Genomic DNA, 22,081 nt, shown 5'->3' on the forward strand with positions numbered 1-22,081 from the left:
TTTCCGGTCTGTGTGCCGTAAATTGTGGGTGATATAGATGCATCAGCAGGAAACGAAGATGGTTTCATAAGGAGTTAAAAACTCCTTCTAGTAAAGATGGAACACAGAAATCTCATTTAAAATTAAATTTATCACACAAAACACCACTGTACAACTTGTGAAGAAGAAACAGGCACTCTGGCCATGCAGTAAAATTAAGCCATGGGTACTTGTGTGGGTCCTTTCAAGAACTAATAGAAGATTACTTTATTATTCCCACAATGGGGAAATTCAACCTCTGCATTTAACCCATTCTTTTTACACACTAGTGAACACACCATGCAAGGACCACTTATATGCGTGTATGCGTTCAGCAGCGGTTCTTGAAATCTACCATACACACACACACACACTTCAGTGCTTACAATCTTTCGGTCATAGTTCTCCCCGCTGCTGTAGGTGGTGGTCAGTGTGGACGAGCATTCCTCCAGGTACCATGGCTTGCGTCCGCTCTCAGCTGTGCTGGAAATGGAGATGGTGTAGATGGAGTTTGTGTAGCCATCGCAGGAGCAATGGTCTCTGCTGCGCCCGCCGTTGCCTGAAGCCCACACAAAGATAGAGCCGCGTCCCTTCCTCCCCTGACGGGAAGAGAGGACACAGTGAGAGGATGCAGAATTGTCTTACTACTAAGAGGTAATTACTCCTCACAAGACTTTTTTCAGAAGGCAGAGTCTGTGTTAAGTGTGCAGAAATCACTGTTTAAAGAAGGAAAGATCAGCAGGCAGCAAAGACGATGTAAATCCTCCGCTTCCTGTGAGTGTCTGGCAACAGATCTGATGTGATTTGAAGTTCAGTAATGATAATGTTTCAACTCAGCAAAATATAGTGCTTTTTCCCCCTGTCATTGATGAGTGCCATGCTGTGTTAGTGAGGTTTTTTTCCATGTCTGTCTGAGGTGAATTTCCATCAGTGACACAGCAGCAGCAGAGACAAGTTCATTTACTCACTGACATCAGACTTGATGTTTTACAACAACCGATACTGTCATATTAATTAGTAATGAGGCAGATACTCAAAAAGGTGTTTGAGTGCATAGTGCTGATGCTTTTTGTTTTTTGCTTTTTGGAAGATTGTTTGTACATATTATTGAAATCATCTCCATATGTGTTTTATTTACTTTCTATACTTCAAAGTAAATCTGCATCATCTTTTAAATCTCTTCCTAAACTTACTTACTTACTAGGCCATGTTCTAACTTTTGAGTGCAATTTAACTTTATTTATGTTGTGCTATTGCTGCTGCTTAGTCTGTTTCTTTAATTCAGTATTTTCCTTTTGTTACATCCTTAGAGATTTTGTTTGATTGGTTCTTTTTAGTTTTATTATTTCATATAGTCAGTTCAGTACATATCTGCTGGTCTGTTTCGCTCAATCTTGATATGTTTGCAACTTAAAAAAGTTCTGTAAACCATGTTATTATCTGTACTGTAAGGATTCATTAAAAGCCCATAAAAAAGCAAGCATTAGCACTAACTTCATTGTAGACATATATGAAAGGAAGCAAAGCAAAATAGACATTTTCGGTGAAAAAAAAAGAGACTGATGAACAAATTAAAGATGAATAATTCTTCTGAAAGTAATATTATTTTTCAAATTTTCTGGGTTGGTTTAACACTGCAGGACATTTATTATATCTGATGCCTAGTGCATGTGCAGCCAGACAGCCGTTTAATATTCTTCAAATCTAGTTTTCCAGGAGAGGTCACACAGTTTATTAAATAAATAAAAAACTCAGATCTCAGATGTATTTAGACGATCTTGCTAATTAAAAGGCCAGCTCAGAGTGACCTTTATATTCACTCAAAGTGTGAATGAAAAAAACACAAATTAATTGAATTAAAGTCAATTCTTATTTTTCATTGGAAACCTTCTCAAGCCAAGTACTCTTCAATTAGACATTGTACTTCCAAAATTGGCAAAGTTAAACTGCAGCCTGGTGGACACACACTGGGCTGGTGACAGAGCTGGTGATGACCGACAGAGTTGTGAAGACAAAGTTCAGCCAGGAGTCAGCAAAAAAGACATCTGACGAGCTGACAGACACTGCAATTCACACTGTTTATCAAGGCACACACTCAGACAACACTGTGCACGTACACACACACACACACACACACACACACACACACACAGATATAAAAGGGGGAATGGAGTTCTTCAAAAGGGGGCTTCTGTCAGGCAGCGATAAGCGAGTGGAGCCCCTCTGAGTGAGAGCGGGATCAGACGGGAGCAAACGCTGACAGATGAGAGTGATGGAGATCGCTTTGAAAGAAAGGAGGGGACAAAAAATGAGAGGGAGAGGAAACAGTGAGGGCGAGGGGGAGAGGAGGATGAAGGAGAGGAGAGAGGTGAAACACAATGTGAAACTGATGGGCAGCCACCGTCATCATCAAGAGGTCAAAAGAGGGCAAAGAAAAAAAGGATTTATCGCTCAAAAGAATTTCCGATTAATGAATTTGTCAGCTGTCAGGAAATTCGCTACCAACTATTTCAATGATCCATTACTTTTAGCTTTTCTACTACACTGTAATTTGAACATTCACCGGTTTTGCACAAAAAATATGCAGCTGTCATATTAGGCTCTGGCAAATTGTGTTGGGTGTTTGTCGATTTTTAAATAATTGTTTGGTCTGCAAAAAAAAGATTCATCTATTTTGATTAATTAATGTGATTAATTAGTTGTTTCCCTTTTCCTGTAAGTCGCTTTGGATAAAAGCTAAATGACAAAATGTAAATTACAGATTAATCAATGTTGAAAATAATACAATTTTCACAATGTGATTATTGTAGCCATAAGACTATACTATAACAATGTTATTATGATTATGTTCAGTCACACTGATCTCACCATATCTCTAAGTGTATGGAGGTGAAGGGAGAGTCAGTAACTGCAAAAGTGTGCAAAAAGAACAATTAATTAATAGTAATTGATTGTGAAAAGGCAACCAGATAAACTGATAAGATTTCATAAAATTCATAAGATGTAAGAGGAGATTAATTATTTACACAATATTATCATATGTTTATTATTGCCATGATATCAATATTTAATTTTGCGGCAGTAGTAATGTAATAGTAGTTTTTTCTAAACAAAAGCAGCCAAAAGAGTTTTAAATTAGCAAATATTTTCCATGGGCTTTGCGGTTAGGCTTGAGAGCTACTGTATGTACACACAGAGAGGGTTCGCCTCATTAAAAGCTCTTACTAGAAGAAAAAATGTTGGGTATAAGCAACATAGTGACACACAATCTCTCAGTTTTTCACACATACAGCAACACTAGCCAAGCACAAGCCTCTCCACAGCTGTCAGTGGTATCTCTAACACCCCAGCTCTCTGTGATAAACCGTCTCTTCAGGGTGTCACATAGGTGCATGTTACACTCACAAGCATGTCATCTCCACTCAGCTTCACAAACACACACACAGACAACAGCAGGAGGGCATGCCAGCACATACACATGCCCAACTCGTAGCAGTTGGACAGATATCTCCCTCACCTCTGTCATCTTAAAAGGCCAGCCTGTCGGGGGCTACAGGGACTCTCTTCTACTCACACTCCCTACCTGTCTGTCCCTTTCTTCCTCTGTCCTTTCTCTTTTTTGTAACATGCCACAGGCACTCAGCCTTCAAGTTAAAGTTTTTACTTTCTGTCTCTCTCTCTCGCTTCCTCAAAGGTCTACATCTGTTTAACCAAATGGTAGAAAGCCAGTCGTAGAAAAATTTGTAAATGTGTTGACGTATGCGTGTGTGTGAGATGTAACCAGTAAATTACTTCACCCCTCTTAACCTCTGTTATAGCTTTTTCACTCCGCTCAGCCAACAACACAGCGACAGCTTGTAGTTATGTAAAATAAGCTATGAATATGTAAATGAATATATGCTAATAAACCAGGGCTGCTCTCTAATGTCCAGAGGAGCTTCACAGGTAGAGGTACCCAGAGAGGACACTGGGATATGAGTAGATGAGCGTGAAACACACACACACGCACACATCTGCTCGGTGTGTGTTTACATCTTTTCTCACCATATGAATGACAATGTCACAGTCTTGGCTGAGCAATAAAGCACATGTTCATTTGTCCATTTGAGCTGTATGTAAATGAGTATACATGTGTGCATGTGCCCACCATGCGGATGCCATTCTCGAAGGCCTGTCTGGCCAGAGACGCTGGTCCATCTACGGTCTTTCCATCATCATCAGGTCCCCAGCTGGCGCTGTAGATGTCGATGTGTTGCGGCTGCAGGCTCAGAGACTTGGCCTCCACCATATCCGTTACATCTCCATCCAGCATTCTTACACCTGATACACACACACACGAGTAATACAGGCACAAACTGGTTTAACATCCTATGTAGGAAATATAAAATTAAGCAGCCAGTCTCGCTGCTTAATGTCCTGTCATTAACCATAATTAATTAAAGTCAGGATATTCATGTCATTAATTAGGCTAATCAATACATTAATTAGTAAGTATTTCAGTATGCTTGTCCCACACAACACCAGGTACTAGAATTTACACATATTTTGCTGCTCTTCAATATGCAAATTTCTGCAACAAGATGTCTTTATAGGTTTGTATAATTCAAGCTCCTATCACATATTGGTTTTTAGTTGTTGAGCTCATAAAAATGCTCGTGTGCAGAAGCAGTCAGACGACACCGTGATGAGATCTAAATGGTGTGAGACACAAGCACCTGATCAATCAGGGACACAGAGACAAACTTAAAGTACAGAGTAGGGCTGCACGATATGAGAAACATATGCTTTATGGGATAACGATATCATTAGCAATAAAAATCTAAAAAAACATATTAATGTGTACTCAGTTCTGCCTTTCCGCTGCTTTCAGTATACTGCTGAAATACAACACATTGCAGGTGGAATTTAAAAAAGTTTTAATAAATTATTTCCAACATCCTTTCATTCAACAAATTGAAAACTGAACTGAAAATTAAAGGGAACGAACTTAAAAAGGAGGCTAGTTCGGTGCAGTTTACTACTGATACTCTCTTTGCAATAACTCAAAAAAATCCCTGAGTGCAATACCACAGTCTTTCACGGTGTGTTTTTCGCCCATCTCGATTACGACTTTGGGTTTTTCGACTACATATTGTGCAACCCTTTCACATAGTTAATTTTGGTTAAACCTGGTTGGGGGAATAATAACACAACAAATATCACTCACCTCCTATTCTGGCGTTGTAGGCAATTCCCACAATGCAGTGGGAGTTGTTTGCGGCTGCAGCAACTTCGCCCGCACACCGAGTCCCGTGTCTGAGGAAAGAGTGGAAATGTTCAGCTTATTACACAAATCTAGAACACACGTGGATACACAAGCAGGAGAGCACACACAAACTACCAGATAAACATGCAGCTTATGAAGTGGAAACCAAGGACACGGACAGGTAAACACACGTTTTCATAGATCGATGTGTACATTCCTGTTGATGCAGTCCTAAACAAAACTGTTTAAGAGTAACAAGTGTTACAAATGTGGCAAACACTACAAATATTTCTGCAATTCTTGCGTTTCTCCTCGCAAGCCTAAAAGAGAACGGACGAAGAGGTAGTTCAACATTTTTAATGCTGTCGGGACAAATATGTTAAGAGTTCCTCAATGTCAATAGTCCCCAAATGCGCAACACGCACACACACACTAACACAAACACGCACAGGCAGAGTTCGGAATTTCTTGGCATTTTCTGAGGACAGTAACCACGTGCACAGACACACAGACACAAACAATGATAGCTTAAATAATGTCCAACGTCAGTTTGACTACTCACCCTCTCTCATACACACACACGCACACACACACACACACACACACACACACACACAGACACACACACACACACACCAGGGTAACATTCCACCAGTAACTGCAGTGGTGACAATCGGCCCGGGTCAGCAACCAGCGTAAACAAACATAAGTATGTTTGTGTCCACCGCCTCCTCAAAAGCACCACTTTCTGGATCGGCACACACACTCGCGCACACACACACACACACACACACGTACCTCCTGCAGAGAACATCTGCATCACAACACCCCCCGGAAACAGTCCTGACCGCTGCCATGGAAACCCAGCATCTAGCTATCCAAACCCCCGGGGACACACGGGGAAGTTATAAAGTCCGGTGAAGCACAAGAAAATCTGTTTCACAGTAACTTGATGATTTCAGGTCAACATTTATTTCATGATCAAAGGTTTGAAATACTGAAGCATCACTGTGATCACTTACCTACAGTGCAACATTGACAACTTCATAAAAAAAATCAATAAAAAATTTTCAAGAATTCTATAATTTTTCTTAATCTCAGAATCTCATGCAACACAGTCCTTCACTATCTTCTAAAGGGCTGAATTACAAAACAAAAGCTTGTTAAAATGCACAAAATACTCCTCCAGTTTTTGTGCATTTTCTTTAACTTATCATGAATTTTTCTTTCTTGCCACCTTACAAAATGATTCGACCTTCTACCTGTGCTGCCTACACACAGAAAAAAGAAAATGTCTCCTTTATCCACAGACTATAGAGAGCTGAAATCAGAGCAGTACAAGAAGAAAACTTTATTATTCTGGGAAATATGCCGATATGCTTTCTTGCCAAGAGTTTGATTGATATAACTTCTCTGTGTGTACAGTAAATGAAGTTACCGCCAGCCATCAGTTAGTTTAGCTTAGCACAAATAATTGACATGGCACATTCACAGAACGCAGTATGGATCATTTTAGGAGCCAGACCTATGTGGTTAGGTTCAAACATTAAAATAAGTATGTTAATCTAGGAAGGTATTTGAGGGGCCGTTTTGTGTAGTGAAGTGGGTGTTTCTTTTAGTTAATAGCCAAAAACTGCAGTTCCTCGAATGGCCACTTGAGGCTGACTTTAAAAGCAAGTCAGTCCCTATTGACCCCCCTGTTAAAATCACCAACTTTAAAGCAGAAATAAACATGTTTACAGCCTGGGGGGAAAAAAAGTTTTGTCTTCATAGTCAATTTCCCCGTTAATGACAACGCACGGGGGGTGATTTTTTTATTTTTTTTCTAAAACGTTAAAAACTTAACAAAGAAGAAAAATTAATCTAGGCTGCGAGAGTTTTAGAGATAGGCAGATCAGCTTTTTGATTACCTTCAGGGCAGCTGTTTTCCTGTTATCAGTCTTTATGCTAAGCAAAATAGCTGGTAGCTTTGTATTTGTACAAACAGATATAAAAGTGGTATCAATATTTGTATCTATTCCAGTAAGAAAGTGCAAAAAATGTATTTCCTAGAATAACTCAGAGTCAACAACACCTCTGATCACTTGGATTCAAGATATTTGACTTTAACCGATTTTGGCAGTCCTCATTTTTGAGATATCGGTGCACCATTTTTACATTTCAAACTGAAAATGCACAACAATGATCTTTAGATTCATGTTAAATTCATATCCAGTTCAGATATTAGATGTGACAGCCTTTGTTTGAAACCTTCCTTTTATCCTCTGTGGAGTATGAATGACCTCACGTTTACAGAAAAGTTAACACAAATCAAATTGTGTGGGTTAAAGTATAACATATTAAATGGCTGCAAATCACTGATAGCCCCCTTTGTCACAGTTAATGAGCCAAACTGCTGGCTCCCTCTTTCAAAATGCTTCAACAGTCTTCACTCAGTTCACTTCACTCCACTAATCCATAAAATCGTCTGTCTGGCCGTCTCTCCAGTCTTTCTGTTTGCCTGAATTTTCCATTTTCTACACATCTGTGTCCCAGTCACTCAGGGATCTCTCCGGGTTTCAACCAGAACCGTATAATGTTTGTGCAGGGGATAATAGTCATTTGGAACAATGCACATTCACACACAGTAATTATTCAAATGCAAACCTTTTTAACTTTTAGCCACATAAACTCAGATTTAACTCTCAGCGATATACATTAGTTTGTTTTTTTAAAGCTGTGTGCTTCAACAAGCAGAGTAAACATCTTTAGGAATCAGGCTTACTATAGTATTCAATTCAATTTTAGCATTATTTTAAATAAAGTGTTTTTTTCCCCAGACAGGTTATGATATGATAAGCAACTTGTGAACACTTATGGTTCCCTGATCTCGAAGGAGACCAATATTAAAAATTACAGTAACATTTACAAGTCACTGTAAAAAAAATAATTTTAAAAAATCTATAAAATGACAAATCCTAACAACAATTAAAAAAAAGACCATTTCTACATCAGTTACACAGCTCATGTTACCTTGAATTCTTGAACTCCAAAAGAAAGAAACTGAAAATGGTCTTTAACATAGTAAAACCTTGATGAATGGAAGTGAGGCCACAACAGTAAAACTATAACAAAATATGCCTTTCAAACTCTTGTGTGAAGTATAAACCAAGTCTCATTTATTCAGTCGTATGCACAATACGTCCCAAACACATGTATCTCTGCTAAAATCTCCCTTGTAAAAAAAAAAAATCTGCCAATATTGTGTCAGGCTTGTATTGCTCCTCCAAATGTTTAGTGCATCTGCATCAGCCTGAGTTGGTAATGTTGGCAAAAGTGTTTCAAATAGTAAGATTTTGGCAATAATGCACATGTTTGAGACATACTGAGCATATGACTGAATAACTGAACACTTCAATTATTCTGCACAAATTGAGCGAGAGTTTGTAAGCAGGTGTTTTGATACAGTTTTCCTGTTGTTGAATCTTGCCCCCATTTACTTCAGTTCATCTAGAATTTACTACATATTTGGATTCCTGGTTCAGTGTAGAGGCATGTGAGAAAAATGAGAAACGTTTTCTTTCAGAAATTAGGATTGAGAATGAAGTATTTCTGAAATGGCTATTGCAAAAATAACTTTGCAAGAAAATAAAAACATTTGTAGTTTTTTTATTAGTTTAACAGGACAAACAGATGTGCAGACACACATTTATAAATCTGTTAATGTGCTCGTTATAAATAACAGTTACACAAACCCCAAAATCCTGAAATATAAACACTATATTACAAACCGTCAGGAAGCTCTATGACAACTTTCTGTCATTTTAACAAAATGGCATCTGACTCAGACATAACAGGAGTTTCCACAATTTGCTTTGTCATATTGTCCTTTTAAATCTGTGGTGGGTAGGATGGATTATCTGTGGACAATATTTAAAAGGCAGCAGATACAAGAGACTTGACTGGTAAAGCAATAGATGTTGGATTACGTCTTACTTGTTTTTTCCCTCCTGCTGACATTTAAAGCAGAGCTGTTAGCGCTGCTTGTACACATAGACAACAACAGGTTAAAATCCACAGGAATTATGTCATCCTTGTTGCTACACAACACATAGTTTGACAACAAATTGCAGTTTGCCAGATGCAGCTAAAGTTAGCCTTACTCCTCAGAAATTCAACAGACTGTTTGTTTCTTGCCTTACGGGCATGATGACCAGTTTAAACTTGCCAGCCACCACACACCAACCTATAAATCTCTCCCGTTAGACCCCCTGTTCTCACGGGAGATGCGACCTTCTTGTTTTGATTTAATTTAAATTTACTCCAGTTTGTAAATCCTGCAAGATAATTTGCTGGAAAAAGAATAGTAATATAAAAAGTCAAAGAGGGCGAACCAGATTTCTGTCTGCACACATAACATCATAGGCAACTATGAATTCAGCCTTAAAAGGAAACCAGCTCATTAAGCTGCATCTGTAGGCCTCATGTGTCTTTAAGACAATGCATTACCAGCAGGGACTGAGCCACTGCCAAGGCACTTGGGCAGCACACCAAAAATCACTCACTAAGCCAAACTGGCACAAGACAAGTGCCTGGACAAGCAAACCTCTTTTTGTTCCCTCTTACACACACACACTCTCACTTACACATCTACACGCCAATTCTTCCAAACAGAAAAACCACAACTCACCCACAAATGTCACAATCAAATACACTAATGTAACTCATCGCACCCACAACAAGGTCAGGGCTCAGCAAATACAAACATATTGAGTCAAAGAGCTTCTGGTAAAAATCAATCAGCAAAACACACAGAAGAGCATTTGGCTGACCGTAACCCCAAAACACTCAAGCCATGTCCTAAATTTAACTTTAAAAATACGTTTATTTGGAGATTTGATCTGGTTTGGATTGTTTTTCTTACTTGTTTTCATTGGTTGCGTCATATCGAGGCATGGGATCCATGTCGTTGCCGTTGACATCAAAGCTGGCTTGAGGGTCCTGGAGGAGACGCAGAGGTCAAACCAAGTACATCAAACACCAAAATGACAGTTATATAATGATCCAGGAAGAGAAAACATCCAACAGGTAATTTCATTAGAAAGGTGGGTACAACACTCGTGTGTGTGTGTGTGTGTGTGTGTGTGTGTGTGTGTGTGTCTAAGTAATAGACATGGAGGACGCCAAGAAGCTTCTCTAACTCAATCAAACAGTTCACATTAGCATCACTCACAACAGTTTTGTAAATCGAATGCAATCAGAAGAAACTCAATCTGCTGCGCCGCTCACCCTTCGGCATAAACAAATCCAGGCATTAAGAGCAGCTAATAACAGCAGCGCAGGCACTGTCAAACAGGGTGTGAATCATTTTATCCACACAGTTGATTGATGGCCTTACCTGCTGCTTCAGGCTAAGAAGTTGCTCTGACTATCTGGCCTTGGTCTGAGGTAGACATACCTCTGCATGCACACCAAGTATGCAACTACAAATAAACATGTACACACAGAATACCTGCACACCCACATCTGAGGAAGCTTTGCTTCGTAATGTAATCCATGACGCATGATTATCTGATCCAAATTACAACTAGTATTGTAACCTATTTCACTATTTTATTTTTGTACCATAGTTTTCTTGTGGCTTAGTTATATGCTAAAAATGACCATTAACTCCTATTTACAAAATCTAATTTCTGTGCATTTTTCTGTTTGTTTATCCGTTTGTCAGCAGGATAAAAGAAAAACTACTGGCCTGATTCTGAAACTGGCGGAAGTGTGTAGCACGGGCCAAGGGAGAACCTATTAAATTTTGGAGGGGATTTGACTCCCAGGGCGAATACACAAATTAATATTCACTCTCATGAACATTGCAAGAAAGAGCATTTGTGCTGCTTCATGTGGTGTCAAAACAATCGGGAAAAGGGTTTCCGACTGGGAAAATTCACATGAACTCTCCTTTGAATCAGAACATTAAAACTGCGATATACAGCATGCCTTGGTGCAGGTCTGCACCCCCTGAGTGCCCTTCTAGTTACTATAATCATTATCTTGGATTAAACCGCCAAAAAGGCCATCACTGTTGATATCCATATTCAGACAACCATAATCCTGATAGGCATGTAACTTGTTCATCCTTAATCAGGCACACTTGTAGTCACACAGACAAAAGCAGGCTACATATACATTTCTGTATCTCCCCACACGTCACACACAAGGGCCTATCTTACTCACAAAGTGGTGCACAGCGCAGCACAACTGTCATTTCTAGTTTCAGAGAAATGCAGGTGTCAGTTCTCTCACCCCAGCTACCATGATGGGTAAGTAGCAAATCCAATGTGCGCCCCTGGGCGTGTTGGTCCTAATATGAGCCGTAGACACAGTATTTTATTGAAATTTAAAAGGGGCATTATTCAGAAAGTGAGATGCACCTACATTAGCAGGCTCACAGCACATGCACTACAGTGACACACAGCAGTGGTCTTTCTCCTCAGTTAAACAGATTATTAGTGTGTTTGCTCATATGCAGTCAAATGGAGTTTGTAATGGTACAGAGTACTTGGAGACAGAAACCCGACTCACTTTGCGTCAAGATCATACAGTGTTTAACTAGCAAAAGTCGAGTTGGACACGAGCTTTATGATCTTTCACCATGTGCTATAGATCATATTAACAGGGCCCAGTGATTCAGTGCATTTACACGCACAGTTTAATCAAGCTATGCTTAAAATTCGATTCTGGCGTCTAACCGGACTTCTGTCCTTGTCCCAGTTTACATGCAACTGAAAAAATTGAAAAAGTGACGGGAACGTGTCCTCCTCCTCAACACTAGGTGGCGATATGCATTGTTTCAGCAGGTTAATACGGCCCCCATTCCGGTTGACCTACTACGTCACAATAAACAAATGGAGAAAGGCGGGAAAACGGTTTCGAACAACAAGATGGATGGTGATCTTGAGGGGCAGAGAAGAACGCCGGATGCTACTGGAGGGCTAAAACAGTAGTCTGTCTTCGGTTCGACACTTTGTGCCATTAGTACTGCGACCGGCTTTCTTGATTGTTTTTGTTCCGGGGTCATACGCCAGCGTGGGGGGTGGAGCCTGCAGAGTATACGCACATGCGTTGTCTTGATATACATGCCGGCGAAATCGATTTCCAGTCGCATTATTTGGGTGTCTTAATCGGAGTTGGAGAACTCCGACATTAGTCGGATCAACACGTTACATGTTCTTCAATTGTCCAGTTAGAGTAAGATTAAGGCAATAATTTGTTGTTTTTTTCATGTTAAGGTACTGTGACATTGTGTCATAAAGTGTAAATCAACTGAAAACTCAACATACATACACACACACTGACGCTCATAGCCGCCCTGCAAGCGCATACATACACACTCACGTAGTTCTGAACGAGATCCGGGTGGTTCCTCTCAATGCCGTCATCTAGTATCGTGACCACAACGTCTTTACCCGTGTAGCCCCTCTTCCACGCCCCCATGATGTTCATGTCCGACTGGCAGTTATGGACGTCGTCGTTACAGTGCTGGAGAGATGGCGGCAGGAGGAAAAGAGAGAGAAGGTGACAGAGAAGAGAGAAAATGAAACAAACAACTTAAACTTCATGAGTGTGCCCGCATAATAAAAATACCACTTGACTTACTGTAAGTGTGGGCATTACCATTTTCCATATAGAGACCAGTTCATACAAGTTAAAGTCAAGTCTCAAAGTGTTTGAAAAGGTCTAAATTAAATCTCAGACAGCTTGAGAAAACTCCAACATCTTTTGTCTTATTTAACTCAGCTGGCTTTCAACCAGTCACAACACATGTAATCGCTGCTTACAACATTCCAGTTATTGTGCAATTCAACGTACTTTACCGCAAAGATTTTTTCAAAGGCACTGTATGTGCCACAAACTGTTATTTGTTTGTATTTACATGCCAAATAGAGAACAACAAGCCTAAAATAAAGTATTTTCTTAAAAGAAGAAAATGCAGGCACTCTGGTGGATTGGTGGAAAAGTTAAAAACCCTTTATTTTACATGGGTTGCATATAAAAAACATCAACGCGTGTCGGCTTGCGCCTTCCTCAGGGTGTATAAAGTATTTTCTTGATGATTTTGTTAATAGTCCTTTGTTTTTTACTACTTCTAATAAACTAAAATCTTGACAATGTCTGACAACATGCATGTACCTTCAATGTGATTCAAGTCATGTCTACGTCACTGATACTGGCTGATCTCACGTGTCTCCTGATCCATTTCAGTAAAACTTTCTATGGCGCCTATGTCTATAATACACCCTAAACATTCTTAGAATGAATTATAATCTGCTTATAGCACTGTATAATACTAATTATAAGCACTCGTTAGGGTTCATGATGCTTTATAACAATATAAATATGTTTATAACGATTATAGACTTGGGCTTGCAAAAATAATGTGAGAGTAACAAGCAATTACGAAGTAATATGATACTTGATCTCATAAGTTTAACATATAATGCTTTATAATGTGCTAGGACTATCGTTATTAGGCATTATCAATGTTTGAGTGCTTATAATTACATAATGATGTAAGTAGATTATAACACATTTTAAGTTAGTTTATAATGATTGTAGACATGTGCTTCATACAAAGTGTTACTTTCATTTTAAATTAGAAATAAAATATACAGATCAAGAAACTGAAAAAAGCCTGTTTACTATTAGACATGTTTCCACCGTAGGCTTTGACAGGTACTTTGTTAGAAGTGACCTGAGGAAGCTTTTATTTCCAGGTAAATCTGAAAACAAAAGTTCAGAGAGTTCTGTCGCACAGCTAGAAAAATATGTTTAAAACCTCTGGTCAAAGTATTAGGAGTTATCTGTACATAGTTAACAATTGACAGAGCAGAGGACACTGCACCACACACACACACACACACACACACACACACACACACACACACACACACACAACTGCATAACTAAAAGAGCAACAATCTGAGGGTGTATGCAAACACTTGAGATAAGCCAGCAAATCTCTGCAAAGTGAATTTGAATCTACTCTGGTAGTGTGTGTGTGCACATGGATGGCTGCAAGCACAACACCGTGTTCCTGCTTTTCAAAATAGTTTCTCTGAGATCTTTGGCAGAGACATTTACTATCTCATTTACAGTCTTTCCTGTGACAAACACAGATTTCAAAATTAAAGAAAGTCCAAAATGCCGTCACTATGGCACTTCTATTCTTTTATTCAGTAAAACATGCACATAAATCCCTCAGCTCCACTGACCCTGCAGTAATCAGGATCATGCCATGACCTCGGCTGACCTTTGACCCACAAACTCGATAAATGTAGGCACAAAACGGCATCCTCTGAGAAGAATAGACGGAAATGACCCTCAATTATATTTGGGCTGCATTTGTTTCAGAACTTGTGATATTCTTTTTTTGGTCGAAGTACACAGTGTACTCACAATGTACCACATACTGCTCCACTTGGCGTCATTATAGAATATGCTGCTCTGGGCCGGGTTGGTGTGGGCGGGGCTTGTCAGGGAAATGGGCGGGGCTTGCTTGTAATCCCTCTTGATCCTCCTCTTCACCACCTGCTGCTGTATCCACTCCACCTGAAACATGCAAACACAGGAGATAGCAAAAAGCTGAGTAGGCATCAAGTGACACCATACAGTAGTAGAATTACTTTAGTCAACATGTGTTCATGGTTCCACGCAATCTTCAGGAATAAATAAGCTTCTGGAAACTCTGGGATCTTCTTAATTAACATTACATCTTCTGCTGTATGTGATGAACCCACAAAAAATGATGCAAACCATTTCCAGAGAGTAGATATAGCTCACACTCCTAACCCCAACAACCTGCCGCCCCAAAACAGACAGACAAAACATTCAAAAGCAGCAGAAGATCATTTAGTTTTTGATATGGAATAACAATAGTAATTTTGGTCATATAAATCATGGTAAACAACTTGATAACAGTTTATACTTGAGGTCTCCCAATTTAAATGTGCCAAAAGTAAGCATACACCACATAAAGTATACTAACAAGTCTGTGATTAAAGATATAATGTGTAATTTATTATTGGTTGGAGTTTGGAAACACACAGTTTCAAAATTGTGGTGGTCATGCAAGGTCAGAGAGTGATTTAAGAGATGGATTGGTGCTACGCTGCATTCACACAAGATCAGGCTATGCAGCGATTAGCTGCAGGGTTGTGCAGTGGTGTAGAACTGTCGCCCTTTTGTGTGATGTCAGGTTGTTAATATTAATAATAATGACAGATCAGATTTATATAGTGCTTTTAAAAGGTACCCAAAGTTGATTTACATAAAACAGATACAAAATACTGAGAACAAAAAACAGAAATGAGAGTTTATGATTCAAGTTTGACAGTGGGAGTCAGGTCTTGAAAAGTTGGGATTTGAGTTGATTTTTTAAGGACTGGAGTGTGTCTGACATTCGGATGTTTGGAGGGAGGGAGGTTCCAGAGGGTTGGGGCAGCTGTAACAAAGGCTCTGTGCCCCAAATGTAGCACAACTTCACATTATATTTCACAATTGCAGTTTTCTGTCAGAGCAGTTCTATGATCTCAATATCCCTAACTGCACTTGAGCCTTGTGCCAGAGCTTAGTGACATACGTGCTTGTGTTTCGTTTTTTAACCCTTAAATGTCTTGTACAAAAGTTGTTTTCGGCCCTCACTACTGCAGCAGGAAATAGGTATGTTTACTGTTCTCTCTCACAGACTCATTGGTTACATGATTGGCCACGTTTTTTCCAGCCCAGCATCACCTGCAGTGCCAACTGCTGCAGCCGAATAAGCCCTGCGCCCTTAAAATGAACAGGGTTACTTGTGTTTTAACACCATCGCTGGTTCCTTTGTGAATGTCTTAACAAGAACAAAGCTCAGAATCATATTTTCTGATTGTTTCAAGAAGGTTACATTCTTAAGCACAAATAAACTCACACTGCACCCCCCTGCGGTAACGTGCTGCATTGTCAGATTTTGTGTGCATACAGGCGACACTTCGTTCTATCTGTGCTCTCTAAATGATGGTTGAGAGGTACTACTTTTTTAATCGTCTTACTTACTTAAATTCCTGCAAATTTTACCTTTAAGGAGTATCTCCACAATCTTCGCCTTTTAGCCATCTAAAAGTTACATTTTGTGTTCATTCCAGTGTTAGCCTTCAAGAGTTTTGCAGTGGACTAAATCTGTTTTCTCTACATCAGTTCATCTCTCCCTGTCTGCAAAATGGACAGACTAATACACACACATATGCACCAAAGACATAAATGTCTCGCAGGTAACATCAATCTCTCAAATGTTATGGGCTCGCTTCGAGGCGCAAGGCATTCCTTGGCAGGAATCTCCCTCCACTTTCAGACGGAATTTTCCGATTTCAAAATCAGCATTGTTGGATCTGAACAAGAGGGCTGGACCCACTCGCTTGGCCCTGGTCACTTCTTTTTAAAACCTCGAAATCTTGTGTTTAGTCTAGCTGAAGTCCTGCAGACTTCATCTGTCTTAAAAGACTCAATGAGGAGTTTACATGCACCAGCTATGATGAAAACACAAAAAGTGAAATATAAGCAGGCATAAAACTGGCACAACACGTAGAGGTTGCATGTGCCAAGCTGTATGAGAGCACCCTGAGATATGTATATTACTATAATAAATTATTTATGGCTTCTTCAGACTGAAGTTTGCACATAAACATGATTGAGTGGCAGCTCACTCAGACTACAGTAGAATCCTTTGAACATACTTCAGGAATACAGCATGTTTAGATGGAATGACGTGAAGCTACTGCTTATTTATACAGTTATAATGTGCACTCCTCCTGAAACCATCAACACACCATCTATTGTGAAGTGAAGGCACTCATACATGATCAATCAATAGAATAATTTTCGCAATAAAAAAGAGTTTTGTTGCTCAGTTGACCAGATCCAGAAGTCTGAGGCTTTAGTGAACAATGTCCGACTACAAAGACAAAGCATTTCTCCACATCAATACAGCTCGAGCAGACAGAGAGGAGAGAAAAGCTGACATAATGACTGCAGAGTGATTATCTGGTCTCATGCACTGAAATAATCTTCCAGGCTCTCCGGAGAGTTAGAGAGGGAGGCAACGAGACAAGATAAGACGAGAGAAGGAGAGGTGATAAAGAGCTGAAGAGAACAAGTCCCAGGAGAGTCAATAAAAAAAAGGCCGAGGTGGAAGAGTAGGGAACGGAAAACAAATAGCAAGTGAAGGGAGGATGATTGATTTTATAAATAACATTGATTTAATAACTCAAGTATGTAGCTACAGATTGTTGAGGAGGGAGAGCAGAAAAACGATACTGTTGCCGACAAAGTTTAATAACTCAAAGAGTGTGCACCTCCTTTTTAAATGTAACATATTGTAAAAAGAGAGAATTCCCAGTCTTTTTTATCATAAAGCAGGTCTAGGTGCTATACAAATACTGTAAAAGTCTAAAGTTCCTTTGCTACCATTGTAAATACCAACATTCGCCTGGTGCTCCGACTAGTCCTGGCAGTGCGACTCACTGAGCTAACTGACTGCAAGTGCTGCTGCTAGCAGTTAGCTTTATTTATATGTACACACACATACATTTCACCTCTTTTAAGTTAGATTTTTAGATCACCCCATAGTGGGTTTCTATCTCACCTGCACATGCATTTAATTTATTTATTTTTTACTTTTTAACTTCTTTATCTTTTTTAACTTCCTACTTGTAGAAATACAGCTATCAGAAGCATGCATTAAAACATTTTATTCATAAGGCTGCCTCACATTAAGGCGTGTTTTATCCCTATTATAACTAAGAACAATCACAATTCTGTTTTGGGCCAATTCATTTTGAAAGAGCGACAGCCAATAGGGAAGCTGCAAGTTGACAGTCATCACTCATTTTGACAAATCTTGTAACTCCAGCTCCAGCCTAAAAGGATGTGTTTTTTGAATATTAAGGCATGTAAACATCTGGAAGTTTGCATAATATGTCCCCTTTAAGAGAGTAAGCCATGGGACAAAAATAAATTGCAACCCTGGGAAGAGGCAAAGAGTGAAAAGCACAGTGAGATATTTTGTTTTAGCCTGGTGCTCCTCCGTCTGCCGGGGTCTCAGCTCATTTCACTCCAAGTTCTGTCAGGACCATCAGCTACAAAGCCACCGTTTACACACGCCATTAGCCTCAAAACAACACAGTCATCAGGAATTGTGAATGTGTATGTCTGTGCAAAAGCACTGATGTGTCATTATAATTTGCATACATTAGCATCGCATCAACCTCAATCTTTGATCAGCCGTGTAACTCTTAACTGCTCTTGTCCGTAACTTGGTGATTCAAGAAAGGTCCAACAATGAATGCATCACTGCCTCTCATTTCACCACCAGTCCTCTCCGACATTAATTCTTCTACAGACTGAGAAGATGAGGTAAAGATGTTACGCAAAAAAGGATTTGCTTAAATTGAATCCCTATTAGTGTGTAGTCCACTTCTGATGTCTCTGATGAGACCCAAGAACTTCAAGGATTTAAAAGCACTTTGCTGAAGTTCCCTAATGAACAAGCAACCAAAGAACCCAAAATTACATGCATCTGCAATATCCACTCTACTAAAGCGTCCTTCTGAATCCCTACCACCTCTATCAGGTGCTGCTCTGCAGTGGATGATAACCTCCATCCTCCCTAGGGAGGTGGTAAGTAAAGTAATTTATTATAATAAAGTATGAGACATTATTATTGCTATATACTTCACATCCTACATGCTGAGTTAGTGCAGTGAATAAAAAAGGGTCATAAAGCACTTCTAATGCATTGTTTTATCTGCAGGAGCAGAAACACTGAAATGTTCATCTGCATCTTTATGCAGTTTAGTCCTGATTATATTGGTTTGCTGTCTTAGCTTTCCTCAGCTTTAGTGACACTTCATGAAAATATGAAGTGTTCAACCAAAAAAAAAAAAGACTCTCTTCTCAGGTTTTTCATCTGATTACTTTCAAAGGTCTATGGGCTGGAAACTTTTCGGAATATCATTATAAAAAGGAGACGATACATAAAAAGGTTGGATATTAAATTTGTAAAGCAGGAATATGTTATCACTCTCCATCTAAAGTAGTTGGAAACAGATTCTGCAGCAGTAGATGCTGTAAGAATCTCCCATTGATCATCCACGTCGTCATTTTCACACCTCTCATTCTCACAACTGCACATTTTTCTGTTTCAGAGGCATGCAGAGGAAAACCACTTCTACAGCCAAAAATTATTCAAACAAACTGTGACCAACAATATCAACAATACAAAGTTAGAGCAATATCAAATAGAGGTTTCAAGGGGAATGTGGGTGACATTAATATCATTATTGTTAAGATAATATATCTAAACCACTCTGCTGGTGTTTATATATACTGTTTGCATGCACGCACAACTCAGCCCACACTGCCCGAAAGGCTGATCATTTATTTTCATTGATTTTTCCAGCAACACAGATCAGAAAGAGCAGTCCATGGCTGCCATATATAGATACAGTGGATAAAATGTACATGTGTGTTTTACTGTTCCATGTTTAATCTCTAACACTGTTATTCTAAAACTAGAATTATCACCTCACTGTTGTATGCCTCTCTAATTTAATCTTCATAGTGAAGGCAACAATTGTTTACCTGCTTAAAAAGAGGCCAAGCACTGCCCCAACACTCATGTGTCATTCAGCATTACGTCACATGCTTTGGTGCTTTGATTGGTTGGGGGTCCTGTTTCGTTCTTTACCCAGAGGCATTTGAGTTCTTCAGTTATGGCCAAAAATGCATTTTTGTAGTCATAGTGACCTTGACCCTTCAGGTGTCTCTGATTTATTGCGTTCTTGAGAATGGGACTGACGTGAGGTCAACGTGACCTTGACCTTTGACCACCCAAATCTATCCAACATCAGTTCATCTTTTAGTCCAAGTGGACGTTTGCTACAAATCGGAGGACGATCACAAGAATGGAACAGATTGACTGACGGGTGGGCAGAAGGATGGACTTATGTATGGACACCCCACAAAAAATAAGCTAAGATGGCCATGGCCAGAGGTATAAAAATTAATTTATTTTTCCATTTAAAGTGGTTTCTTCGTTTTTTATCTTCATTTTGCTTCTGCTAACATAAGTGGCTTTGCATTTCTTTATGTGGATTTATTTTTTTTCAGAAATACACCTTTGTCCTCTATTTGCAGGATGACCTGAGGCAGACAAATGGCATTCAACAGTTTTTTTCTAAAGCAATCAAGGGCAATGCCATCCTTTGTCCCTGCTAAAAATCACTCACTGGTAACAGCCTGCGGCTATCAGCATCAATTGTGTCACGTTTGCCAATCCCTATCCAAACAAAGACAATATTGCCCTCTATTATTGCCTGTAAAACTTGCCCATGTATTAGTGCCTTTGTTTCTGTGCCAATTTGCTGGCAGGCTCTGAGGCATGACGATTGGATCGACTCCATTTTTTTTTTTTATCTCCAGCTTGGTGGAGCACAGGAATGACCTGCTAGCACCTGTACATCTCAGTCACTTTTTCCCTTTTCTCCCACTCTGCCTCCCTCTCTTATCTCACTCTTTCACTTTTCTCATCTCTCTCCCTCATCTGCTTCTTTCTCGCCGTCTCCTCCTTCGTTACATTCCAGGTCTTCTTCTGCGCAGATGCCCATTTTTCTTTGAGATTGCCTGTCTGTCTCTCTCGTTCCCATTCCAACCCCCTTCCTCCCTCCTCTCTCTCATTCGCTCTCTGTATAAGGGTTTGCAGGTGGCTCTTGCTGGCTGGGTCAGTAACCAGGGGAAACTGGGGAAGAGTTCACTTCAATAGAACAAATGGGAACAAATTGATCCACTTTCACTGCTGTTTTTGGGACGCTGTTTGAGTTGCAGGCAAAAGGAACTGAAAGCTGGGAGTTTTAAAAAAGGTCAGAGGCTAGTGTAGCAGAACACCCACAACAACCTTTGACTGACACGAAAAGCAAGTTCTCTTAAGTGAAGTTCAGAGCCTCAGCCCAAACACACTACACAGTCGCATAACTTTTCACAGACGGTTTGAGCCCCGTGGAGCTGTGCTGGCCAGCTGTAGGTGCTCCTCTCAGGGCGTCGACTCCTTAATGGTTCATCTGTTAAACAAATTCAAGGCAAAAACAGATTCAGGAGTCTTCCTGCGTAATGTCCCACAAGCATCTCGGCTTTATGGAAATCTGTAGCTCGGACTGCGTGGAGTCTCATAGTGCCTGTGCATATGCAAATCACCCCTAAGGTCCTGACAGGTACACAAGCTCCATCTGTGTTGTCTCCTTGATGCTGCGAGTGTCCTTGTCTTCCACACATGTTCATGAATACAGTGAAAGGCAGGTGGATGAAGAAAAAAACAACATGCCATAGTGGCTCCATATTGAGCAGACTGCGACTGTTTTCATTGATTAACAATTGGATTTGAGCTCTTTCAAGTAGTCTTTTACTGTGTGGTAAATATCTTCCATATGTGGCATGACTTCTAGAAGCCTGCAGCTCATAAATATCACAAAACACTGAAATTTCAATTTTGGCGTCAAAGCCATTTTGCATTTCAGTGTATCCCAGCGAGGATTCAGCTGTGGACCACACCTGGCTCTCAGTTTTCCTGCACATGTCTGGATAAATGACTTCAAGTAAACAAGAGTCTCGCTAAGTGAAACCGTCTGGAAACACCGTGCTCCTGCAAAAGAACGCCGTGGACAGACAGCCGTGGAGGCACTCGGCAGTCTCTACTTATCTCCGCACAGACTTCAAAAAAAGGGCATCATAAAAGGAGAAACCACCACTGTTGTTTAC

General features: G+C 39.9%; 1 protein-coding gene across 3 annotated transcripts in view; it reads right to left on the reverse strand.

Annotated features, from left to right (window-relative positions):
• pcsk5b (proprotein convertase subtilisin/kexin type 5b) overlaps positions 1–22,081 on the reverse strand; it is a 91,498-nt gene that overhangs the window by 59,267 nt on the left and 10,150 nt on the right. For all 3 annotated transcript variants that reach the window (XM_059336993.1, XM_059336992.1, XM_059336991.1), the window contains exons 3-8: positions 14,696–14,848; positions 12,635–12,778; positions 10,167–10,243; positions 5,225–5,313; positions 4,166–4,338; positions 405–617 (exon numbers count right to left, since the gene is read on the reverse strand). In XM_059336993.1, coding sequence (XP_059192976.1) covers positions 405–617; positions 4,166–4,338; positions 5,225–5,313; positions 10,167–10,243; positions 12,635–12,778; positions 14,696–14,848 — 849 coding nt within the window. The remainder of the gene's footprint in view (positions 1–404; positions 618–4,165; positions 4,339–5,224; positions 5,314–10,166; positions 10,244–12,634; positions 12,779–14,695; positions 14,849–22,081) is intronic.

The sequence above is a fragment of the Centropristis striata genome, chromosome 7 (assembly GCF_030273125.1).
Source record: "Centropristis striata isolate RG_2023a ecotype Rhode Island chromosome 7, C.striata_1.0, whole genome shotgun sequence".
Taxonomy (NCBI): domain Eukaryota; kingdom Metazoa; phylum Chordata; class Actinopteri; order Perciformes; family Serranidae; genus Centropristis; species Centropristis striata.